The sequence below is a fragment of the Onychostoma macrolepis genome, chromosome 22, assembly GCF_012432095.1.
Source record: "Onychostoma macrolepis isolate SWU-2019 chromosome 22, ASM1243209v1, whole genome shotgun sequence".
NCBI lineage: Eukaryota > Metazoa > Chordata > Actinopteri > Cypriniformes > Cyprinidae > Onychostoma > Onychostoma macrolepis.
In genome coordinates this window covers 17,633,298-17,656,896 of record NC_081176.1, presented here as the reverse complement: position 1 = coordinate 17,656,896, position 23,599 = coordinate 17,633,298, and the positions used below count along the sequence as shown (strand labels likewise).

At 35.9% G+C, this 23,599-nt stretch overlaps 2 protein-coding genes and 1 pseudogene across 4 annotated transcripts; all 3 read right to left on the bottom strand.

Moving 5' to 3' along the window:
- Positions 1-6,781: 6,781 nt before the first annotated feature.
- Positions 6,782-9,908, bottom strand: rrp36 (ribosomal RNA processing 36). Its single transcript, XM_058761189.1, has 8 exons — positions 9,699-9,908; positions 9,085-9,459; positions 8,823-8,958; positions 8,060-8,126; positions 7,848-7,952; positions 7,688-7,762; positions 7,434-7,551; positions 6,782-7,205 (listed from the first exon to the last, which is right to left on the bottom strand). The coding sequence occupies exons 2-8, from the start codon at positions 9,404-9,406 to the stop codon at positions 7,063-7,065; spliced, it is 966 nt and encodes a 321-aa protein (XP_058617172.1). The 5' UTR covers positions 9,407-9,459; positions 9,699-9,908; the 3' UTR covers positions 6,782-7,062.
- A 164-nt stretch (positions 9,909-10,072) lies between these two features.
- On the bottom strand, positions 10,073-13,913 carry LOC131531005 (amine sulfotransferase-like; annotated as a pseudogene).
- Positions 13,914-16,057: 2,144 nt separating this feature from the next.
- LOC131530753 (amine sulfotransferase-like) lies at positions 16,058-19,153 on the bottom strand. 3 transcript variants are annotated; one of them, XM_058761191.1, is made up of 7 exons: positions 18,893-19,152; positions 18,503-18,705; positions 18,305-18,431; positions 17,833-17,927; positions 17,521-17,701; positions 17,238-17,335; positions 16,058-16,268 (listed from the first exon to the last, which is right to left on the bottom strand). In XM_058761191.1, exons 1-7 carry the CDS (start codon positions 19,056-19,058, stop codon positions 16,242-16,244), a joined length of 897 nt encoding a protein of 298 aa, XP_058617174.1. In that variant the 5' UTR covers positions 19,059-19,152; the 3' UTR covers positions 16,058-16,241. The 3 variants fall into 3 exon arrangements, with proteins under 3 accessions (XP_058617174.1, XP_058617175.1, XP_058617173.1); XM_058761192.1 differs by having other exon boundaries at positions 16,058-17,335; positions 17,833-17,894; positions 18,893-19,153; XM_058761190.1 differs by having other exon boundaries at positions 16,058-17,335.
- Between the last annotated feature and the right edge of the window lie 4,446 nt (positions 19,154-23,599).

The following is a 23,599-nucleotide window of genomic DNA, read 5'->3' as shown; positions in this document are numbered from 1 at the left end:
TATAAAAGTCTAGATAAAAATTCAATAAGAGCGATAGTTTCAGTTAAAACTGATTTGTTCAGTCCAGTGCGTGAAAGATGAATCAGTCACTCCATTTGTGCTTAAGAAGATGTGAGAAAGCCAGAGCCGCTATGGGAAAGAAAAATAAAATGTCACAGACTTGTTTACATTGTCAGAAGTACTTCTCTTGAGGAGTCTTTCAAACTCCTTTGTCTTTCTGCAAGATGTTTTGTACACATATCTGTCATATTAAACCCTGACAAGTCGCTGCCTGATATGAAAAGAAAAAAAAAAAACAAGGCTGAGGCATTGTGGGACAGCTTAGTTTGTTTTATGTAACCAAGCACCATTATATGCAGCTCATGAGTTTACATGCTCCACACAGAATCTGTAAGATATTTAGTTAAAAGATAGATAGACAGACAGACAGACAGACAGACAGATAGATAGATAGATAGATAGATAGATAGATAGATTGTGACATGTGAATTGTGTGCTTCTAATTTTAAAGCAACAGTTTGGACAGGACCCTTTTCTATTCTAACATGACGATGCCTCTGTGTATAAGGCAAGGTTCAAAAAGAAATTATTGATTCAGTCAGTGTGGAAGAACTTGACTGGTCTACATAAAGCAAAGTCCTAATCCCAGCTGAACACCTCTGGTGTGACTTTAAATGCAGACCTTGAGCCAAAAACTCATCAGCAAACACCAATGTCTTGTACATATGGGTACAGTCATTTTAGACACTTCCAAAACTGTTGCAACAGAGATGGAAATACAATTTTTAAATACATGAATTATGTTTCCAGCCACAGTTTTGGAAGTGCCTTTTTCTGTTCTAAAGAAGGGGGTGTCCAAATACGTTTGTCCATATAGTGTATGTACAAGTCATTGGTGTTTGGTGATGAGTTTTTTGCTCAAGGTCTGCATTTAAAGTCACAGATAGATAGATAGATAGATAGTCAAGTCAAGTCAAGTCACTATTATTTGTATAGCGCTTTTAACAATGCAAATTGTGTCAAAACGGCTTTACATCAGCTTGATATAAAGCTGGGTGGCTTTATATCAGCTTTACAGTATTTAGACAGGGAAATAGTTTGTCGAAATAGTGTCATTCTCCTCTGGCCAGACAAAATCAGCAGTTTAAATCTAGGCTAAAGCAGAGTCAGAATGTGCAGAGGACTCATCTGGTTCCTGTGGTCTTGTCCCGATGGCCATCTAGGAGACAGGGTCTTCACTGGGGATCAGTCTCTGGGGCTCATCAAGTTGTCCTCGTCTCCGCTGACGTTCAGGGCTGTAGAGGTCATCTCTAGGTGCTGATCCACCATTTGATCTGGATACGGACTGGATCTGGGTGGCTACGGTGACCTTGGAATAAGAAAGAAACAGACTAATATTAGCGTAGATGCCATTCTTATAACGATGTAACAAGTACATTGGGTGTTTTGGGAAGTGTTGGGAAGATAGATAGATAGATAGATAGATAGATAGATAGATAGATAGATAGATATAGAACTGCATGTAAAGCCAGACTTTCTTTACTTTTTATGGATTTTTCCTGATGGCCAAGGACAAGTTGAGGTGACTGAATCAGCTTTGCGGTAAATATGTCTGTTTGAAGTAGTAGAGGAGCTATCTTTTATTCTAAATAAAAGTAGAATTAAATCAGATACTTTGAATGGTAACAGTGCAGACAGAAAGAAAATGAATCATGGATCTGTCAAACGAACTGTAATTACATATCCCAATATTCACATAATATGCTGACACTGCTGTGACTTTTCCTGTGGTTTGATTGATGCAGGAAATTAATCTACATCAAATGCCAAAGAACACCAAGGGAACACGTCTTTGTTTAAACCCTGTAACTATAAAATAACATTTCACACAATTTCTTTATTCATTGTAATATACAGACAATGATATAAAACAATGACAATAAAACACATTTGCTAAGTTAATCTTTATATTTTCCACGTTTAATGCAGAGACAATTATAAGTCATTTGTAGGTTGACTACACAAAATAAATAAATAAATAACAACAATAATAATAATAATTATTAAGCCTGTAATATACACTACATAATTTTTGCCCTGATTTTTGAGATAGTCCTTATTACAGAACACAAGATCCAGATGGGAGAGGTTGGATCCAGATCCAACTCCTCCCACCTTACACATCCCAAAACCTATCCGTCACTACCCCCTGATCCCTAAACCTGCCAATCTCCACTCCCTAGATGTGGATCCAACCTCGACCCCTGCATCTTGTGTTCTGCAGTGAGGGGTTACTGTGATTTTCCACCGTTGTAGTTTGGAGAAGTTGGTGCTAGATGCCAAAGTCAAAGCCTGCAGATTAGAGATGACAGATTCCAAAATCACATAGTGTATGATGGTCAAAGAATTCGATTTTTTAGCTTCAGATGATTCCATCCAGTCAGAGGATATCAACCCACGTTGTTGTCATTTGTCACGCATCTCCTACATTTCTGCTCAAGTTTGTTGTGGTCGGAATGACTTGAAAGTCTGGTAGTACATAATCCTTAGTCATGTATTGTATGCTGTAAGCAGCCACTCATAACAAACTCAAAACATAGCAACATCCTAGAAACCACCCAGAACTGCTAAAAACCACCTGGAAACCACCCCAATACTAGCAAACACCCAGAACAGTCGAGAAGCTGTACAAAATGCCTCAGCAGCCCCTCAGCAACAACCCAGAACAATCTACAAACCACGTAGAAACAACCCAAAGTACCCTAGCAACCACCTAAAAACACACAAAGTACCCTGGCAACCCTGAAGATCCATAAGAACCCATACAAAATACCCTTGAAACCACGCACTACGTTCTAAGATTTGGAAATGTTTTCCTGGGCAAGCACAAGCTACATTTAATCCAAATCTAGTTTTAGCAAGTCTGTTTTATGCCGCTAGTGATGCAGAAATTACACAGACCTTCACCTTTAAATAAATTAGTTGTTTAGTTGTTCTTTGGCCCTTTTGGAAATCTAAACTCAAAGGAGAAATGTCAGGAAATTCTGTTTCATGAATCTACAAGAGGTCTGTCTGAATAAGGTAAGATTTGATGTATTTATATTTATGTTCTTTCTGCCCCTGTTGAATGCAAAGCCTAAATATTTCATTTCTTTTGTCTTGTGTTTCACACTCTAAGCTTCGTTGCTATGCAAATAAAGACCTTTGTAAGTCCGCTGCCAATGGCATTGGGCTGATTAAACCAAATGCGATTTAACCTTCAAGTGTTTCAGCCTGAAATAACCATTTTATATTCAAGCAATATGGCTTTGCTTGGAACAATGTTAAAAGTCCGCCTGCTTTTGCAATGTCCTTTCGTCACACATCCAAGCTCAAATCCTCGATTACCAATGCAGTTAACGCTAACCTGACACAACATCAATCGCATCCGCACCATGTTGCATCCCTAAACGTGTCCTTGATTCCCCTCCACCACCTCATTTGTAAAATCCAAATATTCATGGTCATAAACAAATCTTTAGCCTTGGAAAGCAGACATGTGAGACTTGGGCAGCATCTCGAAAATCCACTTTCCCTCTGATGGTCATCAGATGGATAATCTGACGGGCGAGAGGAACTGCGGGGTGCGGTAATTCAATCCAGGCGGCAGTTTGCTTCTCAGCACTCAGTCGGCTAATGTCATTACGGACAGGACTGTCGTAATGTGTCAGGGGACGAGGCGGAGGTGTCACGGAGTCAGCGTCTGTAAGGCACACAGCTCCCTCCTCATTTAGCAGGAGATTTCCCAGCAGGCTGCCCCTGAAATGGATTGTTGGCTCTTGGCAAGGCAAACCACTCTATCTTAGAAATCTTTCAGGGGAGAACTAAAAAAATGAGAAGATGCTCTCTTTTGATTGTTAAGGTGTTAAAATGATCGTCTACTTTATGAAGAAGTTTGAAGTCAGAGTGATCCAACTTGTGAGTTGAGTGTGCACAAATGCCACTTTAAAGTCATAATTACCAGTGGGAAACTTTGGCCTTTATGAGTTTAAGTCATTAATTAAAGACTTGTGGTGGAAAGAAATTGGTATTGATCTTAAGAAGTTGTAATGCAAATTTAGGCCCAATCTCATTTCTACCCCTTAGCCCTTGCCCTTAGGGGTGTCTCAATTCTCTTTTGGTTGGAGGCGTAGGGGTCCCCACGAGGTAAAAAAAAAAAAAAAAAATTAAATAGTAAATTATGTTTATTTGAAAGTGTAAGAATGTTTTCTGTAAGGGTTACGTTTAGGGTTAGGGGATAGAAAATATCGTTTGGTTAGTATAAAAGTAATAAAAGTCTATGGAAAATCCCCACAATTCACAGAAACAAACGTGTGTGTGTAAGCAGCGCATTAATATAGAATGGTAAGGCTCTAATGCACACCAGCACACCAGTATAGATGTGTTTATTGTAGGAGCTAGACGACGTATGATCACATCACGTGTAATGGTATAGTAGTGGTGTCCCAATTCTTAGGGGAATATGTTTACCCCTACACCTTGACACTCTGTTTCAAGGGACAAGGGGTAGGTTAAGGGGCGTAAAATAGAATTGGGATTGGGCCTTAGACTGGACAACTAGTTTTATGAACCATTGGTGAAAAAAGCGAAAAAGCAAAGCTTGTCTGAAAATGCTTATGACCAAAATACCTTTCCCATGATCTAACATTTTCCTGTTTTACTGTGAATTGAAAAAAAAATGTCATTACATGCGTTGCATCCATAGCATCCGTCATGTTTTGTCACTGAAGCCCCAACTCTTAAAACTGGTAAATTCGAGTTTCATAATTATGTTCATGTGCGTTTAACTGAGTTTAACAGAAATACTTAAATGCACCAATCAAAACACTGACAAAACATAATTTTACACACCTTTAGGGTGACCAGAACATGTTCTGGCAAAGATTTGTAAATTGCCAAAATTGTCCGGGTTTTGGCTTTGTTTTCCTAATGACATACTCTCTGTAGTCCTTGTACATTATATTTACACACATTTCTTTTTCTTTAACTGTTCTCTATCGATTCCTCCTTCCCTCACACCCCGATTGGTCGATTGTGTACAATGCCTGCATGCTATTGGTCAAACTACTTTTCAGTAATTTCCTTCAGCAAACATGAAAGCAATAGGAAATCAAACCAAAACCCAGAGATTTTAGGCAATTTAGAAATTCTGACCAGGACATGTCTAGGAAAAAGATGATGTATGGTCACCCTACACACCTTGAATGCATATTTTGCACTTCGTTACATTGTACTGGCATTAAAAAAAGCTTCCTGTCTTTGGAAGAAAATGACAACAAAAATTGAAATATTAAATTGTTCAGCAAGTAATTTTGTTTCAACCGAAATCAAGTAGAAACTTCCAAAGAATGATTTTAACACTGACCTTTGACCATGGTTTTGCAAAGTAGGATACATATAAATGTTGGTCCTGGGACAATATTACTATCACAGTATTAGTGATAGGGAAAAAGATTAGGTTTAGGTGCATGCACGTTCTTTGTTTTGATGCCCTTTGGTGAGGTTTCAGTCTGGTCTGTTTCATTTCCCAATCCCACTCCACTCATTCCACTGTTGTATCCATAAATATGAAGTTGGTAATAAAATGCAAATCTGTCCTCTGTGCCTATTGCAAGAGAGTCTCGGGTTGCCTTGGGTTACTTTCCTGTGCACAAAGGAGTAGCAATATCCTAACTCGTGGATTAAGAATGATGGATCTCAGTTTAGCATTCTCCGATCCCTGCTTGTGTTCCAGCGATCACTCCTTTGGGTGGCCCAATGGCCATAGAGTGTATGACAAATGCTACAATCTTCTGTCTAGCCGAAGCGTCAGATTCATTCTCATTAATACCAGAAATACGACTGCATCTTTAACAAGACAGATTTAGGATGAAAGGGAAAGGATTGTGTACTTTAGATTCCGGAGACAAGATTTCTAAAAGCCTCCGGTGACCCAAAGAAAGAAATTAAGTGCAGAGGAACGACTCCGACATAAAACCAAAGGTTAAGCAACTAATCTACCGTTCTGTATTCAAGCAAGGATGGTTTCAAACAGGAAAGTCTTAGCTGGAGTGTCCTGCTTTAAAATCGAGCCCTTCTTTAAATTTGCAGACTGCATTAAATCCACCCCCTTAAGGGGGGACTCTAGTTGCACATGGTCCAGCAGGTTAGGAAGATATATAGCCATGAAAGTCTCATCCATTACTCAAGGATGCAAATTAAATGATTAAGTGAGGTCTTTACCCTTGTGCGGCTTGAACCAAGGGGTATTTGCTCCAGGATTGCAAGGCTTGCTACAAAGTGGGTTAATCCAGAAGAACACAGAAGAAGCTGAAAACCAAAGGTTTAAACTATGCCGCTGTTGAAAATTGTGATTTCTCGAGCAGGGTATTTGCTGCTTGTGTCTTAATCAAAGCAATTTCAAGATATGCCCATCTTCGAAACCCTGTGGATTCACCACAAACAATCTTGGTCTAAACAGGCTGTGTTTAAATGGGTCATGGGATCTAGACGAAAGTGAAATATTTTTGGATTTTGAGAGGGCAGATACGAATGCGAGCTGACTCATCCTGTTGACGGATGTCTGTATAAAGGGTTTATGTCTAGTGCCCTTGAGGTCAAAAAATTGGATTAACGTCATATGGTGGCAGCTCAGATAGTTGATTTTTCTGCATATTAACTTCTGCTGGTTTGGAACTGAAGTTTGCTGAGGCAAAAAATTAGGTTTATGCAGATTCTTTAAAGAATCGGTAGCTCCATCTGGTGGTAAAATAAGATAATTTTATTTCAAGAAAATGTTCAAAACAATTAAACAACAAAAGATAATGGATATTGAAGATAAACATCTTAAATGTCAAACCTGTTAGCAAAACACATCTTAATCCATATCTGTGCAAAGGTATGTGTCAAATAATATATATTTGTCAAATCATCCCAAGGCCGCTTTTAACATCATAGTCCAGCAGGATTTACTTTCTGCATTATGTCACATTCAGACAAATAATCAACTCAAGGTGCCACAGATGAGCCATGATTGGTCCATATTTAGCGTTTCTCGTGCTGATTAGGCAACTTTTTGCGATCTTTGGTGGCGTTGCGCTTCCTCTTCTTACTCAAGAAGTTCTCCAGTTTCCCGCTCTTTTTTAGCTCGCTGTACTTCTCAGCTAATTCCAGCTTCTTCTTGTCAGCTGTAAAAGGGTTTTAAAGATGTTATAAACTAAAAATGAGCATAATACCATATATTCTTTGATGTTTCTTTTCTAAATAACACACAGTTATGAACACTGGTGCTCAAAAAACTGACTAGTATGACATTCAAGAACAAATGTTCTTCAAAATAACTTCTAAATGTACTTGAAATATATGTGAACAAGGTAAAAAGTCACGGAAAAGGATAAGAACAAAGACAGATTTACATTTCTTTAAGTAGAAAGGTTTGTGTCCCTGGCCAACCAGCTCTCTATGTTTCCGCTTGAACTCAAGTTCCTTTTCTCTTTCCTGCTCTTGCCGCTGTCGGGCCCTCTGCTGGTTTTCCTGTTGTACACACACACAGATTAGACATAAAGCACCTCATAATCAGCAACATTAAGGTTATCACAACTGTAATGATGTTTTATATAGCTTTCTTTGAGTTAATGAAGTTTATAGTGTCAGTATATTTTAAACGCACCATTCTTTTAAGCAAGGCTTTCAGTTCTTCCTTTTTAGAGTCTGATTTGGCTTTCTTGAGTTTCTTCTTCACTATCTGAAACAAACAGCAGTGGGCATAAAAATAATGCATATAATGAAAACAAACAGGAATCAGTAAGGCATTTTAGAATTTCACAGACCTTTTTTTCATTTTCTCGGATGTCATTGATGAATTTGTACGTCTGACAAAAAATTTGCGGCTTGTATTCCCCTGAGAGGTCATCAAAGCGAGGGTCCCTTGAAATCTGAAAAAGTAATGTTTAAAAAGTGAAAAATCAGGACTTCACAGTTTGTTCAAATACCTAAGCCTTCGTATGAGCAATCATTAATTAAATAAACTCCTGAAACACACCCTTTTCTTGACGGGAACCACTTTTCGGAGGAAAGGCACATGTTTCTTTGCAGAAATCTCTTGAGGTCTAAGAAACATAGTTTTTAGACAAAACATACACATAAGCCAAAAACAGCTAGATAAAATAACTCACATAAATGATAATGTTTTTTTTAGCTCAATGCACTACTAAAAACAGTGATCAAAGGTGGTTAAAATTTTAAAAAGCCTAGCTGAGCAGGGCAGTGTTGTTATTGGTAACTATTTTCATTAACTTAAATAAAACAAATCTAATATAATATTAATATTATGAATGTGAAAACTTAAAAAAAAAAAATCGTACATGCTGCCTTGATAGCTAAGTAAAATGACAAAAACTAAAACTGAAATAAAGCTAAATAGACACATAAAAAAGGGGGAAAAAAGGAAAAGAGCATATAAAAATTACAAATATTTTAAAATGAAAATAAAAATCTAAAATAAAAACTTTATAAAATAAAAATAATTTTCATTAATTGAAGTGGAGCTGAAAATTAGATTAAAAAAGCCTTACAAAAATAAAATTACAATAAATAAAAATATGAATAATAAAGACAAAGGTACATGACAAAATTATTAAAACTGTTTAATTATATTGGTTTATTTAACAGTAATTTAGTCATTTTAATTTAACTAAAATTAAAATGGAAAATAAGTATATAAAAAGTATATAAAAGCAAAATTAAAATACGAATAAATCCTATAATAATTCATCTATAGAAATAATACTAAACACTGCAGGTACTTGTGCTTATTTAATCTTTTCATGGGCTCGTTTTTCTTCTGAGGCTTTGTGGCACCATAAGCGATTTTATTGTACGCTTTTGTTCCAACTTTTTTCTGTAGCTTCATGATTTCCGCAAAGGACATGGTTGAAAATTCTAAACAAAACAAAGACAGGAAAGTAAATGTAAAATTGGTCTTTTGAAACAGCATCAGCAATTAAATATTCCTAAACAATAACTTGATAAAACCATTGCTAGGGTTACATAAATAACTGATCTTACCTTTTTTAAGGTTTCCCTCCGTGTGTGATGGGTCATTGCTGACTCCTTCATCTTCAGGGTTACTATCTGCTTCATCTTCATCACTCCCTGACTCATCTTCATCTTCATCTTCCACACCATTGTCTCCATCCTCTTCAGGTTCAGCTTCGTCTTCCTCTGCAGATGCATCTTCATCTCTCATTTCCTCTTCATCCTCTGCTGAAGTTTGCATTGTGCTCCTTTTACTAAGTAAAGCAAAGTTTCTCTCCATCTCTAAAACGTCCTCTTCATCATCTGAACTCTGATTTTCCATTTTAGTCAGACTCTTTGCCGATTTAGGCATTATGTTTTGTTTTTGTCCTTTTCAGTCTTACTTTTATTTAGCTTGTCAATGAGCTGTAGAGATTAGGCATCATTAGGTTATTAAAAGGACGAAATTTGAAAACATATAAAATGAAATATGCAAATAAACCGATTTAACGTTACTTGTGAATAAAGTTGTGTCATGTACACAATTATATTAAATTATAGATTTCTACATGACAATATGAATGTCCTATTGTCATTCAACTACAGTAAGCAATATATGAAAAGCTAACGTTACATCTGTTTATTAGTATTTTGCTCGTACTTACCGTGTTGTTTTTATCCAGACATCTGTGCTTAGCTAACACAGACGAACCTGCCGATAGAATGAGGAAAATCTTAACAAGACATGCTTATTAAAAATGTAACGTAGTTCCACTTGACGGAAAGAACAAAACTGTCAACAGTTATTATATCATAGAATTAGCGAAGATGAATATTTGTGAGAACTGCTCTTCCCGTTCGCACGTGGAAGTGGTAGAACAGCGCATGCGCGTCAGAACACGCCTATCAAAATAAAAGTCTCAGTATATTTATAATTTTTGTCAAAATAATTATGACTGAGACACTTTGATATTTGTGTTTATTGCATTTAATACGATAGCTTTGTAAATTCATTCACAATAATCCGGATTATAGCCAAATAATAATAATAATAATAAACAGGTAATAACAATAATAATATTAATAGTATCTTGAAATTAAATGTAATATTAAGATAGATTTAATTCAAATTTTAGTTTTCAGAATAACATTCTAAATTAAGTAATTTAATGTAAAAAATATATATTTCTTAGATTTTCAAAACATAGAGACAATTAATTTTGAGATTTTGATTGACCAACATTTAATGTAACTACCAGGATATCATTTATTTAATTTTTCAGTTTGTTTATTTAACATTTACAACTTAAAAATAAAAATGATTATACTGATCAAATATAAAACTGGTTGAAAAATACAGACTGTAAATTCATATTGTTTCCACATTTTACTTAATGTTCACAATAACCATTTAACCTTCATCAAGACTAGTTTTGATATGGTTGTGTAGCCACTAGCCAACACATCCGATTACATTGTATGCCTTCATTTTATGATCACGATAGTGTTTTATCTTTATTAGTTTCTAAAATTAATTTCACATCTTGAGTTTTCAGCCATGCAATTCTGAGATGTCCCAGACCATGTTAAGAGGTACGTCCTTCATTCTTTCTTGGTAGACGCGGTCAAAACATTCACTCTGAGCCACAGTTAAAGAGTTCTTCCAGTCCCCAACTGTTCCTGTAACACAGCAGGTTGAAAACAGTAATATAACATTTTCCCACTGCTGCTGATTTGTCACACATTATATTAAATAATAAACTTTTAATTAATGAATTATTACAAAAGCCTTCTGTGACTCCTAGTAGAAATGTTACATTAATAATGGCTGGATTGTGCACAGGTCTGAACGAGACAGGCAGGGAAGAAGAAGTTTTAATTAGTTTTATTATATTATCATGAAGGTGATTGAAAAAAAAAAAACAAGTTCTTTGAATTTTACATCTTTATGCTTTATTTGACACTGCGTAAATTATGAACTCTTGATTTTTCACTTTTGTCTGACCTTTGCGCAAAAAAAAAAAAAAAATCCTTTTGGATGCTCTGTGATATTCTGAGGAAGGGATTCATAGTTGGCCAAGGGGTCTTTCTTCATGTGCTTGAATGTGGCTGTTTCCACCACTTTATCAATCGCTGCATCTGACAGATTCTTTCCCACAAACTCACAGATTTCCACAACAACGGATCTGAGGTCCTGATAAAAGATTAGAAATTTCAAGTAGGCTACAATAACTCAAAATAAGTTTGATGGAAAGGTCAAAGGGTCATAAGCCAAACCAGTCTCACCTTGATCATTTCTTCATAAGTAAGGATCAGGATGTTGTATTTGTCTTTATTTGTGATCCATCCTTTAACATGGTCAAACCAACAGCCACCAACCACTACAAACCAGACACAACATTAATAATTTGACCCAGAATGTTGGGTTGTTTATTTAACCCAACCAGTGGGTCAGGTTAACTGTGTTGCTGGGTTAAACATTACCTAAACATTGGGTTATTTGTTGTCTGGTTGCCTTGCTACCTTTATAAGTTTACCTTTATAATAATAAATAACAATCACAAAGGAATGTAAAATTCTTATTTTTCTGTAATACAAATACACAACACAAAAAAATGCAACGGTAAATATCAATTTAATGAGTTTTCACTTTTTTTTTAAAACAATTTTTTAATGGCTGCTACTGTTACAAATTACATCCAAACCCTACAGACACAGATAAAACAGCGGTTTTTGTATATCAGTTTCTTTAAAACACAAAACTTTGTAAACTAGGTACTGTAGATTCCTATTCTTTGTCAACATTGCAGCATCATAACACTATGAAATTGATTATTGCCACATGAGAATCAGTCCAAACATTGTGCCATTAAACCTAAGCCAAACAAAGAGACTTACAACAGACAATACATGTGACAAAAAATTAAAACGTTACAAGTGGCCAGAAAAAAACTGTTGCACTCAAATACCTCACACATGAAGACTCATGTCCATCAATATGATATACTGCATGCTGGAGAAATTCCCAGGAAGGAAGATGTTAGTGTAGCTAACATCAAGCACAAAAAAGGACGATAAACAGCCTCAAGCAACAAGTCCGTTTCAATGGCATGGCCCGAAACAATGGCGAAGATGTGGGATGTCGTTGTCTCATCACCAAGGCACAAAATGTGCAGGAATGCATCACCATGTTGGTCCCCACCTGTTAATTACACGACACTTAGTCTTGCAACATAACTTACATTTTTACAAGTTGTAACATTTAAGTTGACTTAAATAAATAACATTTAAGTGTATTTTATGGAAATCAGCCAAACCATCAGGGTTTTCCTGTGAACTGGGTCTGGTAAAGGTTGCTCAAACTAAATATTTATTGTGTTACTGATTTAGGTTTCTTTCTGCTTACTGGCACTTCTTGGTTGTCTACCTAAATTTAATCCGACCAACATGGCATAAATTATGGGGTATTTAAAGCCCCAATATATATATATATATATATCAGTTTACATTTCCAAACATTAATTTTGCCATTAATTGTAATAATCCAGTGAGATTTTTGTTTGCACAAAGAGTCTGAATACAAACAGCCAGAGATCTGATCTGATCATCATCCAGTCTGTCTGGAGTGACATGAAGAAACAGAACAAACTGAGACTATATCCAGAAGAACTGTGGCAACGTCTCCAAAATGCTTCAAGAAACCTCCCTGCAAAGCTTCCTGAAAAACTATGCACAAGTGCACAGAGGACAAAAGCTGCTTTAAATGCAAAGGATGCTCACACCAAATGTTGATTTAATTTAGTTAATAGAAGTTAATTGATAAAGGAAATCTATTTATGACATTATTTTTTGACAGCATCCTCATTTTACAGCATTTTTTCACAAGTGTCTAAAACTTATAACAGTACTGTAGCTTTGCAGGTAGGTTTCTTGAAGCATCAGATAAGACTGGATGATGATCAGATCAGATCTGTGTGGAGCACTGGCTGTTGTCAGACATTCACTGGATTATTACAATTAATGGCAAAATTAATGTGTGGAAATGTAAACTGATTTTACTTACACACTACAGCAAAAGATAGAAATAACTGATTTAAAACCATTTTTTAACTGGTGAAAATACTAGTGGCCTAAAATGTATGCTCAGTACTGTTTATAGAGTAGAAAAAGTAAAAAAAAAAAACGTACAGGTTGTACGTCAAATTAATGACTTCCAGGATTCTGTGGTTGTGGGTCTGAAGACCTTTCCTCGGTTCTTGTATATTGATTGGGGAAGCTGAGTGGGCAGGACTTTGAAAGCACTCTCCCTTTTAGCATCTAAACCATAAGAATAATACAGTGCAAACTGATCTCACAATCAAAACGACACATTGAAACACTTTTCCTGTGAAAATGTCTTCATTTCTTTAAATAGCTTGGATCGGATTGGATTTAAATAGACTGGATCAGAAGCAAATGACACAGGCAGACCATGTGACAATGGCATGGCTGAAGTGTGACTTAGTCATTAATGACTTCCTGAGACAAACAATGTAATTTATTAGGAATATGTAGATGTTAGTGAAGTTCTGGCAGAGGTGCTGCTGCTGTGTACACTCACAGAAAACAATGTGCTCAAATTTTAAAGATGTGGGGCAGCTCCTGTAATATCGCATTGACTATCGACAAAGACATCAGCTCTCAGCGATATCTCTGACTATCGTCAATACACTATACTATCGTCTATCTGCACAACCCCACTAACAATTTAACCATTTCAAATTTCTGTAAACGAAACCATAAAATCTAAATTATTTCTTACCATGCCACGTTTTTCTAGAAGCCTGGGGAACTCCAAGATTTCTGGGATGCTTGTAGACCCATTTCTGCGAATCCACCATTTCTCACATTTTTTTTGGGAGGCAAAACAGATTCTGTAAAATATAAGGACGAAAAACTGGGTTAAAAGCTAGCACAACCATACAGTATGCCAGCCTGGAAATCCAGTGATCTGCCTATTATTCATCAATCTCAAATACAAATTATTGTTTCTAACAGTAACATATAAAGAACACTTTACATGGCCTCTCTAACTTACTGTTAACCTGGATAAACCTCTTGTGTCCTGATTAAAGCAACAATTCACTAAAATAGAGGAAGAATAAAAGACCTCATACACCATGAGAGATTAAGTCTAACTTTACATACTGTAGCTAAGACAAAATTACATTTAAGTAACAAAATTTAAGAATAATATTACATACAATTTAAGAATAATATTACATACCAGTAATATCGTGGTTTAACCTTAAGGGTAGCTAATGCAAACGTTACCTGAGGGGAAAAAAAGCGCGAAAATGGAAGTTATTGTTGGATTCGGCATGTCGCAGACATTTACTTGGAAAAAAAAGACCTTAAAAGATACATTTTTAGTAGGAAATTATCTAATTCTGACAAAACATACAGAAACGTTACACAGACAGTAAGTTAACTGAACTTACCCCTGTATTTCGGACCTAAAGATAGTAGGGGGAGGCACAAAGTAACGCGGCTGGGGGTTAGTTGTAACACACGTTTTTTAAATATTTCCACACATGCAAGCATATCCAAATTTACAGTATTTACTAGTTACCATATCAACATTATATAGAGGGAAAAAAGTGCGCCAAAATTCAAAAGTCTCTTGAAGATATCGCTAAACATTTATTTTACCATAGTAAAATGAAATTTCTGGCTTAAGTAAATTTTTCATCTCAGTTTTTATTACTAATTTAAAATGAGACAAATCTGCTATTATTTTAATCTCCAATCTGTTATTTATCAGTATAGATCGTTTTTTAATGTCTCGATAACTAGCAGAAGACACTAACCGGTTTTAAATTAAAGTTGCACAGATGGGGTAAGTTGTAACACTGCGTTACAATCTGCCCTGCCGTGCTATTCTATGACATTAGCGGTGTAATTCACACTATTTACTTTAATACATTTTAATGAGAATTCACTGACAATCATTGGTTAATGTTCAGAAATGATTATTTCAAGACATGTAAAGCATTTTATTTGGCTCGTTTATGTGGGCTGTCCCAGGCATGGTTGCAATATGTTCATTGTCAAACTCAAAAATCAGATTACTTTTAATTATTAAAAAACGCCATTATTTTATTTAAAATAAATTATTATTTTGTTTTACTGACAAAATATTTTAGTTTGTCTTGTATATTTTTTTCATAAGATCAGATAACATTTTAGGGTGTCATATGGTCATGTTACAATGTCATCAGCTGTTACAATGTACCCCACCTATGGGGCATGTTGTCACATTTCACTTCCAATTTTTGAGGGTAAATAAAGAAAAACGTATACACTGTATTTATGAAACAAAGCGACATATTTGTACTAGACAAGTGTGAAATTACTGTGGATAAAAAAAGTATACTCTGAACACGAAGTGGATTTACACAATTTGAGAAAGTCAAAGTGTTACTTTGTGCGCTCCTCTCCCCTACCCTTTTCCATGAGGTGTTAAAATAAGTATATAAAACTTTGCACACGCACGCACACACACACACACACACACATAAATTTTATATAACGATAAAGAGATTTTTTTGAGGCCTTTTTTGTCAAAAAAATAAAAAATAAATAAAAAGTAGCGGCTACTACATTCACAGAATAACGCTATAACGTTAACCTGCACAGCGACAGATCAAATATCACATTAACCATGAAATCAGTGTGCTCTACCACAGTTTATTAAAAATAGAGGTAAATAATCATACCATCATATTAATCTGCCTTATAATCCTGCTTGCTGCAAGTTGCTTGACCGTCTGATGACGAGACGAGTGAAGAATCCAGAAAATTCGATGAAGAGGAAAAATAAATAAACCGGGTCAAAAAAAAAACAGTTGTTCAGTGGTGAAAGAACCCCTTGCAGTCCATTTGACCCCATTTTGGGAAAATGGAAATGACACCATGACGTCTTTTGGGTTTCTCATGACATAGATGACCTGACAGCGAAGATAGATGATGAACACATACACACTTTTTCCTTTTTTTTTTTTTTTTTTGCAGCAGCAGCATTTTGGGTATCAGTGGCTGGAGTAAATGGAAACAGAAGATGGATGTGTATTGTAATCTTTCTCCATTGCTCGATACTCTAGCCAGGGCATCTACTCGGGTGTGATTTGGTTGGCTTTGTCTGGGAAATCTTCCACGTAATATTAAGGTCATGATCCGTTGGGTCCACACTGTACCTGAGAGAGTGAGAGTCGAGCATAAAATTCTAGGGGCTCAACTGGTATAACTTTAAACATTTACATGGTAACGCAAAGTTCACTGTTCCGCTACACTAATTTTAAATTAGACAATTAGACATTTTTAATTATTTTAAATAGACAACTCATTAACATAGCCTAAAATCTCACATAGCTACCAGATTTGGGGAACACTCTTAAAAATAAAGGTGCTTAAAAGGTTCTTCACAGCGATGCCATAGAAGAACCATTTTAGTTCCACAAAGAACCATTCAGTCAAAGATTCTTTAAAGAACCATCTCTTTTTTACCTTTTTATAATCTGAAAAACCTTCTTTCGCCACAAAGAATCTTTTGGGAAACAGAAAGGTTCTTCAGATGTTAAAGGTTCTTTATGGAACCATTTAGACAAAAAGGTTCTTCTATGGCATCGTGAAGCACCTTTATTTTTAAGAGTGAGGGTAACAACAAAAACATCATCATCCTTTGTTTCAAAATCCTCTAAACTGTCAATATATTCTGGAGTAAGATCATGATTGTTCCCTAAAGTTATGACAGTTCCTTTGTAAGTGAACACTTTGTCACCAAGCATTTTGTATTCCTGCTGAGCCATGTTTGAGATCTTACTGAACCAAACCAACAACACAGTAAATAGAGGAGAAGACCTTGATATATCCAGAGGCAGCTTTCATTGAGAAAAGAGCTGTTACACAATTCAAAGTTGTTTATTTTTGTGTAGTTAATGGCCAACCTTTGGACTCATTTCTTCATCCTAAATTTGTATTATCAGGCTTTGTACATAATATGTAATCATAAAGTTAAGAAGGTCAATAATCCTCATCACTCCCTGACTGTTATCTGTTTTGATATTATAGCCAACACATCCATTCACATATTAATGGTTTATTAGTTTGTAAAATGAATGCCACAGCTTGAGTTTTCATCCCTGAAATTCTGAGATGTCCCAGACCATGTTAAGAGGTACGTCCTTCATTCTTTCTTGGTAGACGCGGTCAAAACATTCACTCTGAGCCACAGTTAAAGAGTTCTTCCAGTCCCCAACTGTTCCTGTAACACAGCAGGTTGAAAACAGTAATATAACATTTTCCCACTGCTGCTGATATGTCACACTTATCACATTTAATAATGCAATTTTAAATAATGGACCATTTAAAAAATTATATTATCATGAAGGTGATCAATTTATATATTTATAGCTTGAAGCTTTATTTGATTTTTCACTTTTGTCTGACCTTTGCGCAAAAAAAGTCCTTTTGGATGCTCTGTGAAAGTCAGAGAAAGGGATTCATAGTTGGCCAAGGGGTCTTTCTTCATGTGCTTGAACGTGGCTGCCTCCACCACTTTATCAATCGCTGCATCTGACAGATTCTTTCCCACAAACTCACAGATTTTCACAACAACGGATCTGAGGTCCTAATGAAAGATTTATTTTTTTCACTGGTGAGACTACAGAGATTCATATACTGTATATCCAAAGAGAAGTACAATAACACAAAATAAGTTTGATGGAAAGGTCAAAGGGTCATAAGCCAAACCAATCTCACCTTGATCATTTCTTCATAAGTAAGGATCAGGATGTTGTATTTTTCATTATTTGTGATCCATCCTTTAACATGGTCAAACCAACAGCCACCAATCACTACAAAACAGAAACAGGCAGCAGGGCCACAAAAACAGGTCGAGAAGAAAAGGTAATTAACTACAAAAGAATTTAAGAGTCAAGGTGAGGAATTAGGTGTTAAACTAAAAATGAAACCATCAGGAACACTTTAGTTCCGTGCCACTATTTTTCAGACTGGCAGTATGTTTTGAGAGAATTTTAAGTCCATCTCCTACTTGCTCATTGTTAGCAGCTCACACCACAACTCCCTTACACCATGGTGTTGTCTGAACTCAATCATACTGTCCACACTGTCAACTATCTGTCCATAAAACCTTTTTAAAAAATTAGTCTTCATGTATTTCATCTGTTATGCAAAAAAATTATATATAGGGCTATAATGCTTTGGGTCTTACTGCATCCGGTGAAGAATTTTTCCAGCATCTCATCGAAGCTCTCGGAAGAATCCAGGTTTTTCATGTTGTTAGAAAAATGGAAATATGACACCATGATATCTTTAGGGTTTCTCATGACATAGATGACCTGACAGCGAAGACAGACGTATAAACACCTGTTCATGACATCAAGCCATCATCTGATGAACGCATACTCACTTTTCCTTTTCTTTGCAGCATTTTGGGCATCAGCGGCTGGAGTAAATGGGAGCAGAGGAGTCTTGGAGATGGACGTGTGTTGTAATCTCTCCCCGTTATCCGATACTCCAGCCAAGGCATCTGCTCGGATGTGATTTGGTTGGCTTTGTCCGGGAAATCTTCTGCGTATATTAACGTTATGATCCGTTGGGTCCACACCGTACCTGAGAGACGGGTGTAGAGTTAAAATACATTGGGCTTGATTGATTTTTTTTAATTCAAAATTGACGTGGTAATGCATTTCACATTATTCTGCTATTTTAAACAGTGGCAAAGTCAAAGTGTGCTGAAAGTTTGACTACGGAGGTACTTTGAAATAGACATCAGAAATACAGCTTAACATCTACTTACCAGATTTGGGGAAGGTAACAACAAAAACATCATCATCCTTTGTTTCAAAATCCTCTAAACTGTCAATATATTCTGGAGTAAGATCATGATTTTCTGTCAAAGCTATGACAGTTCCTTTGTAGGTGAACATTTTGTCACTAAGCATATTGTATTCCTGCTGAGCCATGTTTGAGATCTTACTGAACCAAACCAACAACACTAAAGAGTATAAATAGCAGAGAAGACATTTTATCCAGGGCCAGATTTCACTGAGAAAAAAAAAAAAAAAACTGTTACACAACAGCAAGTTAAAGTGTTATTTGTTTTTGCGTAGTTCATGGCCAACCTTTGGACTTGGCAACCTATATTATCATTTCAAATGGGAAATGCAGTAGGAAAGTTCAGAAGGCCAATAAAATCACAAATATGAATGCAAAGATATGGTGTAATGCACAAATTTTGGTTGCATTTGGTCTATCTTTATACTTTCAATAGTATTCTAGATCAGTGATTCTCAACCTTGAAATTAATGGTTCTGGTTGTGCAACACAATATTCAAAGGTCCACCATATACTGTACGCTAAAATATGCCTATTTTCTGAATTTCTGCTGTAATTATGACAAAGATTCTATATTCCTGTATTGTGATTTAGCATTTTATTTAAGATTAGTTAAATTATTTTAATATATTATTAACAATAATTTAATAATTTAAATATTTTAAAGTCTTTCTGTGGCCCTTCTTGGAGGTTTGCTAAGGGCCCTGGGCCCCTGGTTGAAAACCGCTGATCTAGATATACCGAGAGAATAAAACATCAATAAAATGGTAATAAACAGACTCAGAAGGAAATGTTTCATGTGATTTATCTTTGTAATATCTCTTTATATGCGATCATTTAAGCCTATTCTAAATCTAACATTGAAAACAACACTGTTAAAAGTCATGCAATAGTTAAATAAGCAATGAGGGCAGTTTAAAAAAAGTTTACTCAAGGGCTTTGTCCCAGGTTAATCCCATCATCATAACACTTGTTTGTAGTTTTGAATGTAGGCCTAGAATAAAGACTACAAAAGTTTGAAGTAAAGAGACTGATGCACAAACTACACTACCTTCATTAAAACACACACACACACACACACAGACAGACAGAGATAAATTATTATTATTTATTATTTAATTATTTATTTTTAAATGTAAAATGAATGGCCCTTTACGGAGTGGCTATTTACACTTGTTGGCAGAAGCAATTTACACTAACTCCTCCCACCAACATGTGATTGGGATAGTCAACATTACAAAAGAGATTATCAGACAACAGCTCCATAGATGACAAAGCACGTGCTGTAGTCTTTTTGATGAGTCCGAGTTCGAATCCGCTTTTTGCTGAACTTTGTACTTATGTCTTATGCTATGAACTTGACAGTGTTTGCTGACATCTACCGGTCATTTTGGGGAACTGAAGCATCTTAGAAATATCAGAGGTGTCTAAAATAGTTATAGCTAACTATTACAAAATACATGAAATACCACTTACTGCATAGGTTTTTTTTTTTTAAACTTAAGTGCTTGCAAGAAGTGAAAAGAAAAATCAAAAAGGTGATTTAAAATGCCAAAAATGCTGACAAAGTTATACCACACACTGTACCTCTTTTCCAGTGAAAACATATTGTATTTCACACTGTAATAGCCTACATTGATCACAGACGTCTAGATATTTATGTAATCTCTCGGGTATCTGGGACACATCGTCGCATCCAGGGGTGTCATGCACTCATGATTTTTGAGGGGGGTTGGGGGTTTGTTTCATGCGTGTCATGTGACACACAGCAGCCACGATCACACTGCATATCTGATATGCTTATGTTTCATTTTTTGCCTTTTTATTCAAAATATTTCCAAACGTGTTCACTATATTAGGAAATATCTCGATTCTCAAATATGTGTAAGTAAATGCGTTTTGTACCTTTATAGATTGTTATTTGATCAATTAATGGTGATGGGCAAAGTAGACTAATAGTGTAATCTATTAACTACACATAAAACCCCGACTTTTTACTTAAGTACCAGATATGGGTGTCATGCCACAAAATGTTTTTAATACGACTGACTTTGTATTTAATGTGAATTTAATAACAATAGGCCCTATTGTACGTTATAACACTTCTATTGTACAGAGAGTAGGCTAAAGAACATTACATTATCAAATAAGATTTTCATTCAGTCTAGCTACGTATATCTTACTTATTTTTTTGTCTGAGGGGGCACGTGCCCCTTCACTTTGAATGGGCTTGATGCCTCAGGTCGCATCTTTCAGATTGAGTCTTTGAAAAAAAAACAATTTACAATATATAATATTGTAATTGCTATGTAATTATAATATAATAACAATATTTCATTCGTCAATTTGCATGTCCTGTATTTTCTGTCAGTTGTTTAGAATCAGATATGGCGATGATCGATTCATGAACCAATAGCTCTTTTGAGTCAGTGCTTTTCAATGAATCACTTCCATTAATTAGTCCTGAATCGGTTCATGATTCCATCTAAATTATCCGAAGTTCACTCACAGACTGAATCATTTGGACCAAGATTTACACACATTTTAATGAGTGTGATACACACCTAGATTTAGTCTTACATGAGTTTGAAAGTAACGGCGATTGTCAGGTTTATCGAGCGCAGTTGTCCCCTCTCTCTTTTCGCGCCTCTTTTCCCACATCTAAGAGCAGATCGTGCAAAAGGACTATTAGCTAATTTCTCCGAGACTACCTGAAGATACGAGATTAGATTGATCGATAATCTAACATAACAAATCCTACAACTCTTGAGAACTAAATTTGTAGTGTAATCGGTGGAGACTTTCAAGATTTCAAGAAATTTGACTACCTTGCCATTTTCATTTTTGGGTGAACTATTCCTTTAACTCAATCTATTTCTTGCATGCTCTTGAACATTGAATGAATGAATGAATGAATGAGGCATTTATATAGCGCTTTATTGTGTATTGCAATACACCCAAAGCGCTTTACAATCATGTTGGGGTGTCTCTCCTCAACCACCACACACCAGCTACAGGTGGAGAGGAGAGAGAGTCATAGAGCCAATCAAGTGGATTGAAATCTTGATCTTTTATTTCAGTGAAAAGAGACGGACCCTGCATAAAAAGTTTTCGTTTTTAAATTAAAATAAAATAAAATAATAATGAAACAGGATTTGCAACCCATTTGATTAGAGGGGGCATAACACACACAATTTCACCTAATCTCATGTAAATCTTGAGTACCTTTAGAGTAGTACAGCATCCTTCATATCTCCAAAAAGTCTTTAGTTTTATCATATTTATAAAAGAAAGATATAGCTTTACGATTCTTTCTGCAAATAGCCAAGCTCCTGCAGGCGCGCCGTGGGCGGAGCTACAGTGACGAGCACTTGAGCACCGATTGAAACGATTGGAAACAAAACACAGACATTTGATGCCGTTTCACTTACCGTCTGCAGTTCCGAATCATGGCCGGGATCTTTTATAGCTGGGACTGCTCCATCTTTCAGTATCAAACGATGTGCAAATCCAGCATCGAACTGGGCCTTGTTTATAAAACGTTCGTCAACAAACACACTTGCAAAACTACGTTGCTGCCCCGGAAAAACAAAATGCATCCACTGTTTACATAACGCTGGGTTCAAAAAAACACTTCTTTAGAGACATTCTTCCCGAGCGAGTCCCGTGCAGTGCTGCTGAATGAAGCACTCTCTCTCTGGTTGATGCATGCGCGGGTTCGCTTTTCCGGGAGAAATACCCATACAAGGAGTTCCACCCTTCATTACGTCATGAAGAGCCAGGATCCAAAAAAAAAAAAAACAACTTTCGGAAACTTGTAAGAAACCCGGAAGTGTGTATTTGGCACAGAAATACTCTGTTGGACAGAAACTTTGGCCATGTTTAGCATGAGAATCCAACTCTTTAACAGTGTAAATAACTCAACATGCATAAAACAGCATTGGACCCCCTCTTTAATCTGATTGTGAAAAGTGAAAAGTCACAGTTCATTTCATAAGTTATTTTCAGATTTATTTTGGTGAAAAGATTTACTTGGAGAAGAGATTTTTTGTAAATAAGGTAAATGAATCACACAAAGTAAACTGATAATGGTAGGCTTATTTTTTTTACACCACACGACCATTGAAGTGAACCTAAAATAAAAATAAAAAACCTCATTAGAATATTTGAAGAGTTCCAATGCAGAAGGCTCTAAACATCATGGTTGCCTACTGTGACAAGACGAGGAATGAGGAGACATGGATAAACTCAAAGTAAACAGGCTTTAATAAACAATCCAAAACAGGCTTTAATAAACAATCCAAAACAGTGCGACACAACACAGGCAGCGACTCACATGAAGCACAACATCAACGTTCAATACCGGACCCTGGACAATGGGGCTTAAGGCAACACAGGGCTTAAGTAACAAACTAAACAAGGTTTAATCAAACACAGGTGGAAACTAATTAAATAAATGGGGACAGGAACAGGAACAGAACCAAATATGGGTATAAGGAAACACGAGGGTGAACTAAGTCATGGGGAGCACATGAGACAGAAAAACACAACACAAGACAGGAACACAGGTCTGACACTACACTGTAAAAAGTTAAAAAGTTGACTTTACTTAAAAAATTTGTAAATAATACTTTAAAAAAAAAAAGTTAAGTGAACTTGACAATTCACT